At 42.7% G+C, this 19,981-nt stretch overlaps 1 protein-coding gene across 1 annotated transcript in view; it reads right to left on the bottom strand.

The window, feature by feature from the left end:
• Window positions 1-13,120, bottom strand: part of EIF2AK3 (eukaryotic translation initiation factor 2 alpha kinase 3) — a 45,564-nt gene extending 32,444 nt beyond the window's left edge. Inside the window, exons 1-2 of the mRNA XM_074147633.1 lie at window positions 12,726-13,120; window positions 5,895-6,024 (exon numbers count right to left, since the gene is read on the bottom strand). Of these exons, the coding sequence (XP_074003734.1) occupies window positions 5,895-6,024; window positions 12,726-12,997 (402 nt within the window). The 5' untranslated portion in view covers window positions 12,998-13,120. The remainder of the gene's footprint in view (window positions 1-5,894; window positions 6,025-12,725) is intronic.
• Window positions 13,121-19,981: the final 6,861 nt, after the last annotated feature.

The raw sequence follows: 19,981 nt of genomic DNA, 5'->3' as shown, positions 1-19,981 counted from the left end.
TCTTAGTACACAGTATTCTCAGTTTTAAACTGATCGCCTTCAACAAAGTTGTCATTATCAATTCCCACATCTTGTATTTCATTTAGTACAGTTTAATTCCATTTCTGTTACAGAAAACCTATACAATGGAGAACTTGATGATGCCCCAGCCTTCCTCTATAGGAATGATATCTTAGCTATCAGAGTGCCTGGTGGTCCCACATCTGTCTCAGTAGCACAGACAAAAAAAAGGTCGGCTACAGGACACAAGGAACTCTACTAGCACACTCTTCCAGACAACTGTGATCAGACCACCTTACCTGCAAGGAAACAGATTTTCCCCAGATTAGTCACCTCAAAACCAAATCCATTGATTTACACTCTGCCTGCTTGAACAGAGTGGCAATTTGGGGCTTTACATCTGGTCACAATATATTACAGCTGGAAAGTAATTTTACAGCATTAATAGAAATTTTTAAAATTTTATTCTTCACTTCCTTGAGTAAAACTTTGCTTTAGAAAGTTTTGCACACACTCAAAAGCTTAGGAGAACCCACTTCTTGTCCTCTGTATATGGAAGTCTGATCCCACTGCACAGCATTGGCTCCTGCAAGCACCCTGTACAATACACACAGACTCTTCCTAGTGCTAAGCAGGAAAGACTGCTTCTGTTGCTGATGTGCCCATGCCAGATGTCTTAACTTTTAATGTATTTGTGCATGTTAAAATTAACACCAGTGAGCTAGACAGATCCATTCATTTTTAAGTAGAATCCAGAGAGAAAGCCATTGTCTCAGAATGTTTGTGTACTAATCTCCTTTTGTTTTGTCCAGTGACCGTTAGCAGCATCAGAACAGATTTATACAGGTCTAATAGAATTTCGTAATACTCAGCACTGTATTCAACTGCTGCTATATAATAACCTTTGAAGCAAAAATACTCAAACAAGTCTGACAGTCTTAAGTATTCCTCACCTATGCCCAAAACAAACATATCTCAGTTTCCAGTTGGATGATATTTACAGGCAGTGACTTAACTGAAAAAAAAACTAAAGTAGAAAGCTAAGGACCAAACAAAAGACTCATTTTTATTCAGGCTAATAAAATGCTGGTGCAGGTGTGCCCTAAGTGGTAGATGTGACTTTCCTAAAATTGATGTCACGAGATTTCTCTTTCAAAGAAACTGTTAAATTATTTACGCTCCCCTAACCTCTGGGAGAGCACATAAAAGAATTCAGACATCACAATTCAAGCCCCTCAGAGGGCATTTTGACCTCTTGTCTTGCCCTGACCCACTTCAGTGTGGGTTTTGCAATTTCTTCTGCACCAAAGTGTAGGAGACCAAAGGATGAGAGTTGCTGAATTTCTTCCCGCATTCCCAAAGTGACCCACGACAGCTTTTGGTTTTTCTCTGGCTTGACTGGGTACAGAGGTTGCCTGATCTAATGTGCAGGAAAGTGCAGGCAGTCAGCACCTTAAAGTGATTCCCAGGTGCCTGGACACTCCACAGCAGAAATTAGTAGTTCTTTTGGGGAATCTAAGCACTGAAAATTTGCAAATGTTTGTGATGCTGGTAAAGGGAAGAAAAAAAAAAAGTAAAAAAAAAAAAGATACATTCATACCATACATTAAATCATGTCACTAGCGGAGCTCTGGAGATTTCAAAATTCTTTCCCAACTCACTGCTCTAAGCATCAGTCTCTCCTCTCCAACAGGCAAAAAAGGAACAATCTGCTAATGGTATCTACGGGTTCACTTTGCCTACAAAGCAATTACTTTTCATCTGACTTCAGTATAAAACTTCTTTACATCTCCACATTTCTCTGGGGTGAGCGGGGGGGGGGAAAACCACAACAAAAAAAAAAAAGGCTATTCCACAAAACTGTGGCACTTTTCTGTCCGAAAGAAGATCACACAGATGTCTAAGTTTGTAGAAAAGTTTATTTTATTGCATTACAATAAAAAACAGCAAGAATTTAATTTATATACAATGCAACTCAAAGATAACGAGAGCATGTGACATGACATAACCCAATTATTTCATTTTTCCAGGATACGGTGGTATGTTTACTGTGACTGCTATAAATGTCGGCGTTGTTGACTGAAACTCATTTTGTCTCATGATCCTCAATCTCTCAAATAAGGAAATAACATGCTTACATAGGGATTAGTCTGTAACAGCCAAATCATGAGCCAATGCAGCTACTTTTATCGAGTATATGCCAGTGCAGCTTCTGTCTGGAGCACTGAAACTACTATGACTGGAGCTGCCCCATCAGGCTGAACTCCCTGCAGTGTTCCCGACAGTGCAAAGAAAAATCATGTCACAGTCGTGAATATATTTTTAAACTGTTACTCTCACATCTTCACTATCAAGTATCCCACTTATTTTGCCCTTTTCACATCAAACATCAGACAGCAGCTTTTTCACAGGAGTATCTCTACCATTTATCCAGCCCACAGTAGACTTTTTTTTCTGTCTCCATCTCTTCTCCAGACTCCTCCGTCCCATCAGTCATGCTAGCCACTACTGGCCAGTCATTTTAATATACAGGGATGATCACACTTTCTTTCTCCTCATAAAAGAAAGAGACGGAAGCCCATTTAGTAATTCAGTATAAAGCTACCCAGGTAAGAGAACACATCACCCTCATTAGTAAACGACAACAGTCTAGTAATGATGTGCTAGGAATCATTTCCACTTCTTGAGAGGCACATGCCTATTTTCACTACGATCAAACATCATTATTTTAACAGGCTGATTCTCCCAAAAGTATTCCCTTCTAAGTACAGATGATGTATTCATTACAAAGCTAAATTTTAAAAGAGTAAATTAAAGGGTTTTCCTTAAAAGTAAGCCCCCTTTTAGAAAAGTTGAGGTTCAATGACTTTACTCCGAACTTCAACAAGCAATCTTTATGTGCAAGTAACAAGAAATCTTGGAGTTGTAAATATACAGCTTTTATAGAGAAGGGCTCATCATTGTAACACAATGGATGGGGAAACAAAGGGGTTTTTTTAATTCTTATGCACAAGACTGAAACAGAATCATACCTTTTCAGCCTTGACACCCTGACCGTGATTGTTTATGTTGGAGCTTAGAGCCAAGGAATGAATTTTACTGTTTCAGTTACCCAGACACACAATTAGTAGTTCAGCAGCCTTTCCCTTCTAATTGATCTGTTCACATGACAAATGATGAACATCTCACTTGTCAGTGTCGTAAGCAGTAGTTTCAAGATCTGAAGTGTTTGACAGACCTGCTGGAACATTTGAAATTTTACTACCTCGGTTTCCTAATTAACACACAAGCTTCAGACAGCCAAGTTGACATTTTACAGTTAGGCAAAGGAAGTACCTACTATTCTATTAAACACTAAGTTTGAAGATCTTATCTCTTCTTTTAAAAGCCACTTGGAAATTAAATTGATGCTTTCACACCAGGACCTGGAACTACAGCTCATTGCACTCTCACCCGAGATAGTTAAAAAAACCCACCTTATCAAAACAATAATACACCGAAGCACACACTTTCCTCATTCTGAAAGAGCAAAAATCTTTAACACCGCAAGTGTAACGCAAAAAAAGTTTCTCATCTGCCATTTCTTGCAAGAAGATGTAGGTTAACAGCTTACATATTGGTACTGGTTTAGGATGAAGATAATATTGTGGTTGCAGGCACAGAGGCCTTTTTTACCTCAAAAGTGTTGGAAGAGGAAGAAAAAGCCTTAATAGTTAGAGTAAAACTTAACATGCCACATGCCCAAATCAGAGAGAAAATACCATAGAGTGGGGAGATGACAGACTCCGAGACTTTAGTGAATTTAATATTTTGACCCAAACGAGAATTGTCCCAACAACTTTACTGAGGCCAATTACTCACTCAAGCAGTGTCTAGATTCACTGCATGAAGTCTTTCAGCTGACACTGATATCAGATTAAACATTTTAATATTTAAATAGCTTATTTGGAATATTCATCACTTTTGTTTCTTGTTAAATTCTGTCTTATCTTAACAGCATTTGTTTACATGACAGTAAATCTAAAAAGGCCTATATTCATAACACTTAAAACTTCATTCTGGCCTTTTAGAAGCTGTTACTTCCAAAATTAGTTCTCTTGTAGGATCTGCATCTTAACTGCCAAAATCCATCAGTGTCTTTGGTCACAGTTGTAGAAATGCAACAATCAGAAAGCCCCTCTGAAAACTTCCTACATGCATAACAAACGCTCTTTGCAAGTGTGTTTTTATGATTCCCACAACTTATTAACTTGTAGCTACAAAAGAGAATTAAGCATTGCACGGACAAACTACAATTTTTGATGTCTACGCATCAACCTTTAGCTTCTACAGTCATACCATACTGGAAATTATCAAACCTCTGGACATATCAGTTGAGCAACAAAATCTAGATTTGCAAAAACCTCTTCTCTAATATTAAATGCTTGCATTCTTGACAAGTTTAAAAACCTGAGCTCATGTCTTAATTTGTACTGAAAAATTAAATTTATATTTGCACATATTTCAAATGTGTGTTTTATAACTGGTTGTTCTATTTTCACAGTGGTCATTAGAAACTATTCGCAGCAACAACAGATAACAGAACAATATTTTAAGTGTCTAGTATTGAAAACATTTGTGAAGGACCACAGTTTACAACTGGCAGCTTCCTCTTTATGGAGCTCTTTACAGTTCTTTTTACAGATTTCGATTCTTTTAAATTCCGCCCTAGAACATTTTTAAGGAAGTTCTCCTTTCTCACAGTGCTTTTTCTTCAACACAAAAATACATCTTAGACACAAAAGTACATTTGAACGAGACTCAAAAATTTGCATTTGTAAATGAAATTCTCTCTCAGAAACAAAGAAATATGAGTTAACATTCACATTACTTCTGCGATCTGAGATAATTATCACTAGCTCTCATACTTACACTACCACAGCAACAGACCAAATCTTGCCTTGGACTTCTTTATACCGAAACAGAGGTCATGTAAACTAGATGGCAACAAAAAACCTTAAGCAAGAAGCTCATACAGTCTGAATACCCCTGAATTCAACTTTCATTCTCTGATGCTTATCACGTGAAAGCACAATATAGGACTGGTCATCAAATTCTACCATCCATGACAGCGAAGGACTGTGCACTTTGTCGTCATCACCACAAACTCTCTCTTAGTTGGTATATTTACTCCTCCTTATCCTAGGAGAAGATGACTCATGGGTCTTACTTCTTCAGTGGCAGGGGGGGGGGAAACACCAGCAAAAAACTTCCTTCTAAATTCTAGTGTAAGTTTATTCAAACTGATGGTGGAAATAGCACCAAACAAGAAATTTAACTCTTTATATTTCCTTCTTACAGTTCATCAGCAAGAATTGATGCAACCCTTTACCACCTGGTAGTTCAGGGTGACCTTCAACGTTCTATTTCATTGTTAACACATTCTATTTCATAGGCAGTCCATTTATCTAGTATATTAAAAAAAAATAAACAGTAAGTCTTTGTTCATTTGTTAAGTCACAAGGACTTTTGCTTTTCTTAAGGAGCAAAAAAAAGCCAGTACTTGCCAAAAAATACTGTAGTAATACAAAGCAGATGATCCTTTCATTTGCTTCGAATTACAAGTAACTCATTTTCAGTCAGCGATTGCATACAATTCCCAAACTCAGTTACATCATCTGGTTTGAAAGTTATCATATATGTCAATCGCAAGACTAAAATGCTGACACATTCTAGTTTGAAATGGCAACATGATGCAAGCACTCAAAAAAAAGTTTCAGAACAGCTATCAAACTTTATCCATACTAAGTTTGTTGCATTATTTGACATCTATCAGGTACAGAGGAAGTTGCATTTGTTTTATTATAGAAAATTCTGTTTTTAAAGATTTAGTTAGGAAAGAGATTGAGCCTTACCTCTGGTTTACTGAGGCTGGATGACACAAGAGAACCTGATCCCACATCCAGATCCCACTGTTTTCTCCCACTGTTTTCTGGATCCAGTGCAGCAATTCGTCCATCCAAAGTGCTGATAATTACTAGAGATCTGCAAGTTGGAAGCATTCAGTCAAAACTACAGCAGTATGGAGTTTATCTATTAGCTCTTTCCTATATTTAACACAGTGCAACTCCAACTTAAAAGTTAAGTCTATATAATCTGCAAAACAGCAATTAAACTTGCTAGCTCTACCTAGCCCAACAAGGGAGAGTAGAAAAGTTGAAGTATCTGGCTGGATGTCATAAATGAATTTACATGCTGTAAGACATTCAGGGGAAGATAGTTGACTTCTTGCTCCCACATGCAGGTGTTACCACAACACTGAATGAGATCCTCTTGTTTTGAGATATTTATATGAAGAGTACAGATCCTATTCTTTTCCAGTCCCTTCCACACTGATCTTTAATATGTCCTTTCAAAACACCCTAGACTGAAACTATTAACCCAGCAAATAAGTAAGTAAGAAATACTAATTCACAACTAAGTTTTCAATACCTCTGGATCAAACATCGAAATCCTGGAGATTCGACAAGCCTTAGAATAAAACAAGTCTCGCCTAAGGTACACACAGGACACCAGAATCGACCTCCAACGTCTGCAGATAACAAAGCAAGCAAATTTCCTTATGCAGCTTAGGCTGTAAGTAGCCCGTCTGTCTGGGGATACATGCTAACGGGAAGCTAGCTGTCAATTTCTACAGCACCTGAAGCTCATCAATTTTAGTAAATCTTACACAGCAGTACAATTAGAATAATCATTTCTGATTGGGCTAGAATTCAAGCATTAAAATAAAAAACCAAACCAAACAAAACAAAAAGAAAACAACAAAAAAAACCCTAAACAACACATCAGAGAAAACACCCTGACAAGGCTTTTTTGAAGGGCCTTTTTTCCCTTGAAGATTGTTTCACTCTGACCTGAAAAAGCTGGGATGTGTTGCCAGCTTTGGCTTGCAGCAGGCTCACCAATCTTCAAAGGCTGTGGGAGTAGAGCTTGATCACTTTACAGCCTGTTTGCACTGAGGGGGGCTGGATCTAGTGACCCAGAAGGACCTTTATAGACATTGGTTTCAATGAGAATAAGGAACTGGGCAAATAAACCTGATGGGTAGATTAACTATTTTTGGGTAGAGTGAAAGGGCTGGGGGGAGGTAATGCACATACAGACACGTATATGAATCATTACTTTAAACAATAAGGGACACTAAATTACTGTGTAGAACTGAAGCCAAATATATTCACTTGTCCAAAGTTACCAGTGCAGTAAGCTGAAGTTTAGAGAGGAAATGATGGGGGCTATTGTTTTTCTTTAAAGAGGGAAAAACTAAAATCATGATCTTAAAAATATGTTCAGGGATAGCAGCTTATTACATCACCTATAACAAAGGTCATGTAAAACACTGCAGTTTTACATGTAAAAGTAACCCACACATTTTATAGGACCTTATACCATACTATAGCACTATATTATTAATAAGTAGAAAATGAAATACATCTTTAACCTTTACCAAAAATAACATAGCAGCTCCTACACATCTGAAGGTGGCCAAGTATCACATTCTTTCAAAAGCTTAGTTTAAGAAACTGCTAGAAAAACAGCAATTGTGCAAATATTTGAACAGTAGAACGCATGAGTTTTTATAAGCTGAGTACATACAATTATTCAAACTGTACCAAAATCAAGACCAAGTTAATAATAAACCAGATTGCAGGAGACTATCTATTTTCAAGCACCGTAAACAAGTGCTCACACATTAAAGGCCTTGGACACACATGTAACAGAATATGTTTGCTTTACGGTAAAACAATTTATCTGAAGCCCTCTAGCATTACATAAAAATATTATTTCAAGTGGGTCTATTTAAATTTTATGTTGATCCAGCTGACAATGAGGTTATAAAAAAGGTAGAAGTGTAGCTAGAAGGGAATTTTGGCATTAACACTGCAGAAAAGAAAAATCCTAGAATTGGACTGTGAAATGCTTCCTTGCCATCTACTCCCATTGTTTTCCCTTTATATAATTCTTCCTGCTTGAGTTCTCCTGCAAGTAGCAAATCTTTTATGCCTTTCTATCTTACCTTTCTTTATTATCTTTTCCCACCAGATGCAAATCTCAACCTTCCCTAAGAGTTCTCGCATTATTTAACCCTCGCCACGACGACCCAAATTTTGGAATCTGTACTTGCATCATGATCTCCAGTCACCCAAATTGTAGTGTAACTGCACTTAATTTTAAATTCAGCTGATTAGGAAAGGGGTGGCAGGGCGGGTGGAATAATCATGCCTTCAGAGGAAACCTTTGTACCACTAGCACGCATTTTGAGAAACTGGTTTATCCAACCGCTTCTGCATACCAGAAAAATCCTAACTTCTCTTAGGTGCAATGGTACTCTTTATTAGTCCCCTTAGCCAACAACTCTACAGTGGACTTTGTTTCACAAACTCCACCTACTGAGCAAACACTTCACTAAGGCACAGGAACAGGACCAGCTCGGCTGTACCCAAATCTTCCATATGGCTACTTTTAGAATTGCAACTACGTACAAGAAAAGCATTCATTTCTGTCTGCTTTTTTTATGACTGACTCATTTTGAACCACATAGTCATGTTTCTGGTCCCGTCTTCATCTTGCCCTACAACAATAATCCCGTGTGACAGAAAACAACTGCTAAGAATCCTTACTCTTGTAATAAAATTCTTCGTTAGTCTATTTTCTATAATTTAAATCTTAATAGCTGTTCTCCCCATCTCTGACTGACTCCAGTGAATTAAAATCCTGTCACTTGACCTCAAATTGGTATAAGATCTGCAATTTGTCTACATGTGCCCTGGATCCATGCTAGTGTTATACCTTCTCACTACAAGATTCTGCTTTTTTCAAGTCTCCCCCCTTTCTCTGTGAGATTCCACTGCTTGCAGCTTTGCGTACTGAGAGTATGAAGTGGTGCCAAGAGATCTTCCCATCTTTCAAGTAATCTAATCAAGCACTAGATCAACACACTCTGATAAAAGCAATTTAGGCAACTACTTCAAGAAACCGTTTCAGAGCTTAAAAAACAAACTGGCAACTTGCTTTTTGTCACCCCACAGTGTTATAAGTTTACTGTAGCATGTTAAGCCCAATTCTTAAAGCAAATTCTTACAAACACCAGTAGAATATGGCCATAATTCACGAATAAAGAGCCGGCCTTTTAGCCATCTCTTTGCAAGCCTTTGCTGGCTGAAGAGGTTAAAACTGTGCCTGCAATTCCATTACATTAAACTGAAACGGTGATATTCTGGATGCATCTTGGGGACACCTAATCAACAAGTTGCAAGGAAAAGGAATTCCCACGTTAGCTTTTATTTTGGTTAAGCCTGATAAACTCTGTTATTCTCTGCAAAACGACACCTTATCACTGGCTGTATCAACACCACCTCCAGCTTTACTGGGGTAAAGCTTAAGGACTACCTTAACCAAAGAAGCCAGCTTCCAACAACACACATTTTTTAAAAACGCGACTAAACTAGACCTAAATTATGCATACCATCCCACACAAAACACAAAATATTACCCAACTTAAGGTCAACGGTCAAAAGGTCAAAAGGCACAACTATAATGCCAAGGAAATGAGGAGGATAAAGACAGCATCAAGGCTGCTAATTCCTGAAACAGCAAGGCATTGGGGGAAAGTAAATCACGGAGCATACTAGGGAGTGAATCACATCACGCACATAATAGAGAGGGAAAAAAAACCCCAAACAAAACAAAACACCAACAGAAAATCAAAACTGCTGTAGTCTCCACATGCCTGGACCAGAACAAAAAGATAAAGAAAGGAGTTACTCCAAACTAGGCAGTTACTTAAATCCCAAGATCCATCAACCAAGCACCTGAGAAACAAACCTCAGTAAAATGATGAAGACAGGTACTTCACCTTGCCTCTAGCTGCTGCTCCAGAACACATTATGAACCAAGTGATGGAGAAGAAAATCCCTTCTGGGCCCTTACAGATGGCCAGCAGAAGGACTAACGCAAGGGGCTAGTACAGTACGGTGCATACCAAGGTTTCTGTAATCACAGCAGCTGGCAGAGACTAAGCTAACACTATCTAGTCAGATTTTATTTGCACTTTGACAATATGAAAACACATCTGGACATACTTCCCCCACCCCGACCACACACAAACAGCCTCTATGGTTAAATGAAAACGTTTTCCTCCTATTTCCCATCCTTTTCACTCACAGACTTGAGCTTCTTGTTGAAGGGCAGTTATAGTGTTCCCCCTTGAAACTATGCAAAATATCTACTACAAACTTCCACATACATTGACAAAAGGCCAGTCCTGGGCTTTAAAACTATTGTTTATTTCCTATCACGAACACAGCACATATTATGAGATCAAGTGGCCTGACCACAGCTCTGTTCTACTTTACAGAAGTGAAGGTATCTAATTTACCTACAAACAGAAGAAAAGGGCTAAGATTGCAAGGGAAGATGTAAACAGGATAGAGGAGAAACACTTATGCAGCTTATCTACACCCTTTCACTGTGCAAAACAAAATGTAGCTATTCAAATGAGTTTTGTTAGAAAAACAAAGCAGAATTTGTCATCGCTTTATCACTATTCCTGTTTCAGTTTTAAAAAAAAAAAAAAACACAACCCACAACCCTAATACCCTCCACCCTCAAAAGCCATTTGGGACATTGCAAATAGGACTGTTTGTCAAACGAACTCTTAAGCAGCTATTCCAATTTCAAAACTCGCATGTTTGTATGTAAACAACACGGTAATTCACTAACCCATACATTTTCTTCTAGGAAATTACAAAATCCTCAAAACCAAGAGGATTACATTAATTTGCCTACAGCAAAAGTAGCTGGGGTTTTTTTTTTGGATTCTGGTTTTGTTGTGTTTGTTTTTCAGATTATACTGACCTGTTATATTACACGGATATTTGATTGCTGAAGAACAATTAGCTGAAGTGAGTAGAGTTCTCAGAGATGAATAAAATAAAGAAACGCAGGCAGATACTGTGGCCAGGCAACAATTCTATTTTTATTTGATGACAGCAAATCTATTCCTATACACTGATCAATTAGAGAACAGCGACATTTAATCTTAGTCTTAAATTACTAAATTGAATATCTTTAGCGTATTTTACTTAGCTCTAGCAGTCAGACAGAAAATCCATTTTTAAATATTTTCAGAGCTAAATAAATGAAGGACTTATTAAAAATTGAATGCAGTAGAATTGTAATAAACTAGGTAGCATTTTGATGACCTGATACACAAAAGAATGATATCACAAAAAAAAGTCAATAGATTTTCCTCAAAGAAAACAGGGTGCCAAGTTATCAGCCAGTTTCTTGCTCTAAGTGAATGCTTGGCTATACTAACAAAAAGCTTTGGGCTTTTCATTTTTAGAACAGGTTCTCAAATATAGTAAGCATTTAGTCATGCTCTTCTTCCTTGAAACTCTGGCTGTGGCTTATCACCTCATCTTTCTCAGCCAATTCAGAAACAGACTGGAAACAGCTCAGTAACATTTCTGCACTTGAGTCATTCATTAAAATCCTTCTTTTGCCAGAGCTTCTTGCCACATGCAGTTATTAAAGGATGTTATTTCCTCTTGTTACATTCTGAAACTTGTTCAGCAATTTGTCTTGCATGTTTGGCTTCCTTTCGAGCATACACCAGTGTCTCTGTTTAACAGACAATTAAGTAAACAGGAGAACTGTATTTTCTTTAAAAGAAAAAGATGGCAGAAAGGGATACAATGCTCCGAACAACTGTGAGCTGCAGGTGCTGGAAAGAGTTTAGACTATAGATGTGGTGCTTGCGGGTCTCCTTCCCACAGGCACAGCACTGCCATGCGGTAACAAGTCAAGGAAGGGATCGAGACTTGGTTATTACCAGGCTAAGTAGACTAGCCAGATGTCATTTAGCATGACAGCCGGCAGCATATCTGTTTAAGAATTAAGGCACCCATTCTCCCTACTAACAACCACAGAAAAGAACAAGTTCCTTAAGGATGGTGAGGTCCTGAAGTACCCTTTCCTTAATGCTACAGCCTCTCCCCTCACCCCTCCATCCAGCCTGTCCATCACTGCAGGGCTCCTTCCAGCCCCATGGTGGGACCCATCTCTTCCGTCCTTTCGCCTCACCTCCCACCCTCAGATACTTCCCTGGGTGTCCCTAGAGGTCAAAGCCACACACCAGCTTGCGGCACCCCTGTTTCTCCACGCACCGCTCCCTCTATAAACGACCCACAGCCCAACTCTCCCACCTTCGCTTTCCCCAAACTACTGATCCTGCCAAACCCTATTCCCTGCGGCGCACCCCTAAGAGCCTTCTCCTGCACGACCCCTTCACCACACACGACCCCCGGGACCCTGCAGCTCCTTTCCCACCCACCGACCCCCCCACAGCGCTCCCTGATGCCGATTCCCAGCCTGGAGACTGCCACTCCTCTCCCTCCTTCCTTCCCCAGCACCCCCAGACACTGACCCTGGACGCTGGCCCCTCTCTTCCCGGAGGCACCGACCCCCGCCCCCGGGTAATGGCCCCCGCCAAAGCACCCGAAACCGGGCGCTAACCTCCTCCCCAGCATCTCCAGGCACTGACCCCCCCGCCCAGACGGCTGACCACCCCTCACCAGCCCCAGGCACTGACGCCCACCCCGGCCAGCCCACCCCCTCCCCAGGCCCAGTCACTGACCCTCATCCCAGTCACCGACACCTCCCGCCCCGCCCCCGCCGCTGCCCACCTGCCGCCGGTCCGGGCCTCTCCGCTCTCCTCGGGCTCCTGTTCTCCGGGCGCCGCGGGGGCCACACCGGCCTCATCGTCCTCCACCGTCACATCAGCGGGACCGGCCGACAGAGTGGCGGGAGCGGCGGCCGCCCCCAACCCGAAAGCGGCCTCCACAGCCGCGGCATCACCGGCCAGCGGTGGCGACTCCGGGCCGCCTGCCGCCACCCCGAACAGCAACAACAGCAAGGTAAAGGCGGCCAGAGCGCTGCGGCACCGCGGCCCCCGCATGGAGGGGCCCCGCCTCGCCCGCCGCCGCCGCCGCCGCCGGCCGTTAGGACATGAACGCTGCCGCCAACGCCGCCGCCACAGAATGGGCGCCCGCCGCGCGCCGCAGCTCTCCTTGCCCCGCCCCACCCTGCCGCCACGTACCGGCACTCTGCGCGCGACCGCCCCCGACACCGCCGCCCGCCCCTCCGCGGCGGGGAGGCAGCCCGTTGGGTCGCCGCCACGCCGCTCCGCCCGCTCCTGCCTCTTGATTGGGGCCGGCCGACTGCGAGGGCGGGAAGGAGCGGTGTTTGTCAACAGAGCGGCCGGGCCAATTGGAGTCACGCCGCTCTCTCCCCTCCCTCTGCCGCTGCCCTGGCCAATCGAAAGCGCATGATTCACCGATCCGCTCTGGGATTGGCGGAGCCGGCGCCCAAAATGTGCCGCTGACTGGAGCGCCGGGAGGCGCGGCCCCACCCCTTCCCGGCCGGCCCTCCGCCGGGCTGGAGACGTGGCTCTTCCTCCGGTGCCGGCAGGGCGGGACCAGCGGCGCGCACCACCCGGCACGCGGGGACGGGGGTGGACGGGACGGGTAACGGACCCCTCCGGAGCGGAATGGGCTCGTCGGGCGGGAACGGCCCCAGGGGCCGTCGTGTTCCCCCTGGGCGGTGTGAGGGAACGGCCGGCCGAGAAGAGGGCAAGAGTAGGTACGTCTGTACTCACACCGACACGTACAGGCCCTGCTGAGGTGCCCGTAGTGGCCATCCCCCTCCCGAGGCCGGTGGTTTATGTTGCTTCGGGCACCTCGAGCACCGCGATTCCTTCAGGAAAGGGCACAGCAGCATCAACTGCTTCCCTCAGGAGCTCATTCCCGAGTTAATGGCCACCCTGGCTGGTGTGGCCTTCAACAGATGAGCTTGGCTGGGTAGGTGTGTATGTTCCACAACATGGTGACTGATAGGCCCAAGAACAGCAGCCTCAGCATGTTGGCCAAGTGTTGCAGCAGCCTCGGAAGCCACCTGTGGTACATTCAACTCATGTTTCCTCTGTATTCAGAGATTTTGATTTCCTTCATCAAGCAGGTAATACCTCTGCATCCTTCAGGGACCATTCCTCCCCCCCCCCCCCCCTTCCAGCAGTTACGCCCTTTGCTCTGGGAAGCAGGAGGGGCTGCTCTGTCAGTTCCCATCACTGGGGCTGGCTGTTGCCTGCTGAATGCCTACGGTCTGCCATGATCTGAATGAACTGAATGCCAGATCGTGCCATGATTAGAGCTGCTACCATCAGTCTGTCTGTGTCAGTATTCATCCCTGTCAAGGTAGGTGTGTAGTTTATCAAGCCACACATTCATCATCTTTGTAACAAACCAGATTAGTTAAAACTCTTCAATTTTTGTTGTGAGATGTTTCTTCCAGCCCTTAAATTACAGTTTTTTATCTCTCCTCTTTTCCCTTTTTTTCAGCATTGCATTTCAGAATATGGAGATGACGGTGCAGTCTTCATCTGTATCCAGGGGTAGATAAGGCTCTAGTTTATCCCTAGGTGTGCCTCCGCTTTCCGTAGGAGCAAAGGCTGACTGTAGGTCATACGTGAGCACACAGCACAATGCTTTTCTTCTTTTAACCCCCACATCTCACCCAGCTGGTCCCTGTGGGTGCGTACATGTGCGTACCTGAGATGCGTGGCTTTGCATTTGACTATCTTATCCAGTCACTTTATCCAGGCTCTGTTTTGAACAACGGCTTTTGTCATCCTGATGGTACCACCCTGCTGATGCAGATGTCATCTGCAAATTGTATTAGGAGTGATTTTGTATTTACTTCCAAATGATTAATGAAAATATTGATTACATACGTGTGCAGTACCGTACACAAGATCCTGGAGGGATCCCATTAGATTATTCAGTAATGATTTATAACCAGTTCTAAAAAAACCCCACTATGTGGCCAGTGTTTAATATATGCTTAACTGATGTTTTATTACCCTTTATTTTTCATTAAAATACTGTGCAGTTCTAAGTAAAAATCCTTTAAAAAGTTTATTACACCTTCAAGAGGAAATTGAATGTTTTGTTATCGTCTGGAAGCATAAAATGAGATTACTATTAGACCTCTGACTGGCATTACTAATTCTTTCATCAGAGTCACATAAGAGCTTTTTTTGGTACTCAGCCGGGACCTGTTCTTACATCTACATTTGCTACAGATCATACAACTGTCCTTTCTGAAGACAGGTACCAACCTGGTACATTTTTAGCTTTCCAGAATTTCCCTAGCATATCAAGGTTTAGCAAAGATGAATGTCAACAGACAAGGGGTCTCCACAGCCAGCTGTTCCAGAGCTACTGGGCCGCAGTTAGCCCTAGAAGAGAAGAGCTTCATTGGTTACTAATGGACTGATATTTATCACATCACTGTTAAGTAATCCACCCACATATCTTCCTCCTTCTTTACAAACATAGATCATAAGTGTTCAATGAACACTTCTGCATCATTATTGACATTTTAATCATGTCCATGTAGTAATGGGCTTGTACCGTTACGAGGGGTTTCTGGGATTTAGCCCTGCCAGCTATGGATTTCCTCTGATGTGCTTCACTTCCAATAACTAATCTGCTTCTCATAACTTATATGGTCATTTATACCAATGCATTTTTATTTCTTGCTTTCCCCATTTTGGCTATTTATTTTTCATTTTTAATCACTCCAGTCCACTAATAAAACAGGAATTGTCAATGTATTTTCTCTCTTGATTTTGAAATTTTGGCTCTCTGAACGCTCACTGAATTCTTTTTGAAGAGCTTGTAACAGTCCTAAATTGTCCTTCTACCTAAATTTTTCTTCCTGCTTGCACTCTCATTTTCTAATGAGTTGGAAATACAGCTCTTTTAAAGCACTAGATATATGCAAAGTCAGCTCATGAACACTGCTCCCCAGACCACCACTGAACTGCAATCCAGAGTTGTTTTTTTTTTTAACTTCATTATAACAAAGTTCGAAAGAGTTTACCTTGTGCCGCATGCCAAACTGCTCATGCCATTTTTAGTAACTTAAATGACATTTTATTATTCTACCCATATGGTCTTGTGCTAATATTTTCTTTATTTAGATAACTCCTCTCTTGAGTGTCTATCCGTTTATATGTTTGGAAAGTAATTAAATTCCTTCTGTTTTGCTAGGCAAAACAAGCCAAAGGCTTTTATTCTTCCCTTACACTTTTGGCTCTCTGCTCCCATGTTCATCTCACTAGCTCTCCCCTGCATCTGCTCCCATTTAAATTATTCTTTCTTGCATAGCGATGTTTTGAACAGTCATGTTGAAGGGTAACTAGTATATTTAAATTTTAAACTCCATTATATTTATGGACTGCAGAAAAACTGGTTTTGTGCTATGCCTTCTACAGTAACTTACTGATTTTCCTACTAGGTATTGAAGAGGCTTAGATAGATACACAGTGACCACAGACCCCAGCGAGTTTCGGAATATGAGAATACTTCACAAGTAGACTTGCACTTTTACCTTTGTGCTGGTTCATGGAGGTTTATTATGCTTAAAGCAAAACAATAACAGCCTCATGCAAGTGTCCCTGTCACACCCATGAGCATTACCTCATTCTCTTGTGTTTCCTCCCACCTCCCTGTCCCAGATCAGCAGTCTTCCCATTGCAGCCTTTTATTTTAGGGGGGCTCTAACAGTTTTCAAGAGAGTCCATGTTTTCTTCTAGCCTCCTCCTAGATTCCTTACCACTGAGGCGTAAGGAATAACAACTGTAATCTAAAAGTTCTTCCTTTTCTCTTTTGGTAACATTTTTCTAAGGCATGGACAATGTTATTCACAAATCTCTAAGACAAACACTGCAACACAGCCATATAATTTTCTCTCTGTATTAAAAATTTGTGCCAACAAAACCAAACTTCCTGCTTTTTTGCACAGCATGACTCACATTCTCCATTCTGTTTTGACTGACTGACTGACATAAGAGATCTATTTCAATCATATGACAATAACTTTAAATCTGACCAGCCGTTTATGTGGAAATCAAAGCTTGTTCTTGCAGGAGGGATGGATGTTAACAGGAATAGTGTTTTACATAACTCGAAGATCTGCCTGCTTTTCTTGAGTAACTTGCTCCAGAGCAGCGAGGCGCAGCAGCGAAAGCCCAGCATGCCACCTCGTGGCTGCCCTGTATCAAGGGCCACTCGTAGCCCCCTGCAAAATGATCATTTGTAGCCTCCCTTTTCCCCCCAGGGAAATTCAGACCGTCAAAAAGCTGCATATATTGTAATTAGTATAGCAGCGCCCCTGCTGATGTCTTTTCACAAGCAGAATAAAACCAAGCAATTCATCCAACAGATCAAAACAGGGACAAGCAGTGAAGCTGGTGTTATTCAGAAGAAATGTCACTGAACAGGAGTTTGTGGGATAAAAAATTAGGTAGCAAGAATGCAATTGCTGGGACATGCCAGGCTTGTGGAGCCACTGCCAACCAGAAAGGGAGTTTATCTGGAAAGATGAGTTAGAAATGCTCGCTCTTCCACTTGGTATCTCCAGTGTGTTGGTGAAGTTTTACCTACATAGGTCTGGTTGTTATAATTTTATGTGTCATGCCTTATGAAAGGAGAGACATACAGTGAACTGGATAAACACATCTGACACCCGGAGACTGCTGTGCCTTCACCAGGATTTCACTCAAGTTAGCATGCACTTTTGCAACAGGTTTAAGCTGGGCAGAGTCTGCCACAGAAGATGGTCCTACAGCCTTCCCACTCCCAATGGGTTGATCTTGCTGCCTTCCTCAGGAGAGGTCAAGGAAAACTAACCTTGATTTTGTTGGTTGCTTTACCTTTCAGAAAAAAAACCCCAGCTCTCTGTCAACACAAGGAAGTAGCAGGAAAGCTTGGCAAGTGATGGACTGTAAGGTGGGAATGCTCCTTTTTAGGGACGGAGCTGCTCCACTCTGTCTTAGACCAGAGCAGCTTAAGGCATCGGAGATATGTCACATGTTAAGTTTGGCTGAGCCAGTTCAACCTCACTCACCTGGCAGGAAGACTGCTCTTTTTGCCTGCGTGGCAAGGTGAATCAGCACGGGGTCAGAGGAATGCCAGAGCCAGCACAAACTCTGTACCCAGGTTGAGAGTGGATGGTGGGTGACAGTAGTACAGAGCAGGAGCTTTCCATTTCGTCAACAGCAAGCTGTTATCTCAGCTACTATGTAATTTCCTAACATGTAATTCCAGGCTCAGATGCAGAATTCAGCGCCCAGAATCACGCAGCCAGCCTTGGCAGCCTGATGGTCCAAGCTACTCTGTTCATCAGCGTGGCATTTCGTGAGGGTTAACACCTCACAGTTACCACCCTCTTCGACAAGCAAAATGTCTGTTCAAATAAAGCAGGTTCAAACACCGCCCTCTGTTCTGAAGCAGAGAGGATGAGAGTTGGCTCCCAGAGAGGCTTTGACATGGGGCAAACACAGGCTGGTACAAAAGGACTTTGAGCTATTTGCAAACAGAGCTGGTTGTCGCTGAAACTTAAAAGGAAATCCATTTCCAAAATGTCCAACGTCTTCTTTTTGTGCGTAGGCAAGGCTCAGCACACCACAAATGAAAGATTTTCCTGCATTCGCTGAAACTGTAACTCACCAGCAGGTTCAGATAAATTGCTAACAGAAAGCCCCATTATCTGTAAGTGGAAATTTCACTGAATTTCACTGAATTTTTTAGAGTTGGGACCATAAAGATCATCTAGTCCAACTCCCCTGCCGAAGCAGGATTGCCCAGAGCATGTCAGAGCATGTTACTCAGGACTGCATCCAGGCGGGTCTTGAAAATCTCCAAAGAAGGGGACTCCACAACCTCCCTGGGCAGCCTGTTCCAGGGCTCTGTCACCCTCACCGTAAAGAAGTTTCTTCTCATATTTGAGTGGAACCTCCTATGTTCCAGCTTGTGCCCGTTGCCCCTTGTCCTCTCACTGGCAACCACTGAAAAGAGTCTGGCTCCCTCCTCCTTCAACCCACCCTTTAGATACTTATGAGCATTGATAAGGTCTCCCCTCAGCCTTCTGTTCTCCAGGCTAAAGAGTCCCAGCTCTCTCAGCCTTTCTTCATAAGGGAGATGCTCCAATCCTTGAATCATCCATCAAATGCCTGTGTTCCTCCAGGCACGTGCACTGCACAATGTCTTTCAAGCCAAAGCCATCAGCTGTTGCTGTGAGGATACAAACAGGTTTATTGCCCCATCCATACTTAGCTTCTCCCGCTCTGGTGGGATTACAGAGATGCCCACATGTAAGGATGGGATTCCTGAATCAGCGTAAAACCCTCATCACTGGTTTTCATTTCAGGCAGCAGGCAAACATTTAGGGTACTGAAAGGAGTAACCCCAAACCCAGTCAGCTGCTCCTTCAGTTGTACCATTAGTGTATGGTGGAAGAACACAGTACTTAAGGTCTGATTCTTTCTGGAGTACATATATCCCATGAGATGTGCGTATTTACACTCTGAAACGTGTAACTTGCAGGAAAGATCGTTGCCAGCTAGCAGAAAACACCTAACGACTGCACAGCAATCACGTGCTGCTCTTAACAGCAAGTCACCTGCTCTGTACAGAAAGGTAAGGCCTTACCGCGATGAGATAAGCCTGGGTGGTGAGAACGGAGGCTTTGTTGAAATACCAGCCCATTGTTCAAAGGCTGCTGTGCCGGCCCTGGGAAAACAAAGGGAAACGTTTCTAACCCTTAAAAATCACAGTAGAATTGCAGAGGTTGGCAACAGAACAAGTCAGTCACGCACCGAATTAAAAAAAAAAAAAAAAGCCAACTGCAGCTTTTCTGTTGTGCAAATAATAATAATAAAGAGATTATTCTCTGTGCATTGTGGTGTGGCCTTGGAGTGTGTAGTGAGCCGTAAGTACTTGCAATTCTCATCCATCTTGGTGGGACTGCAGCCTGGAGAGAAACCGAGATGCCTGTGCATGGTCCTAACGTGGCCCCCAGGTGCAGAGGTACCTGGAGG

Source organism: Numenius arquata, chromosome 5 (genome assembly GCF_964106895.1).
Source record: "Numenius arquata chromosome 5, bNumArq3.hap1.1, whole genome shotgun sequence".
Taxonomy (NCBI): domain Eukaryota; kingdom Metazoa; phylum Chordata; class Aves; order Charadriiformes; family Scolopacidae; genus Numenius; species Numenius arquata.
The sequence above is the reverse complement of the archived record's forward strand: the minus strand, read 5'-3'. Positions and strand labels throughout refer to the sequence as shown.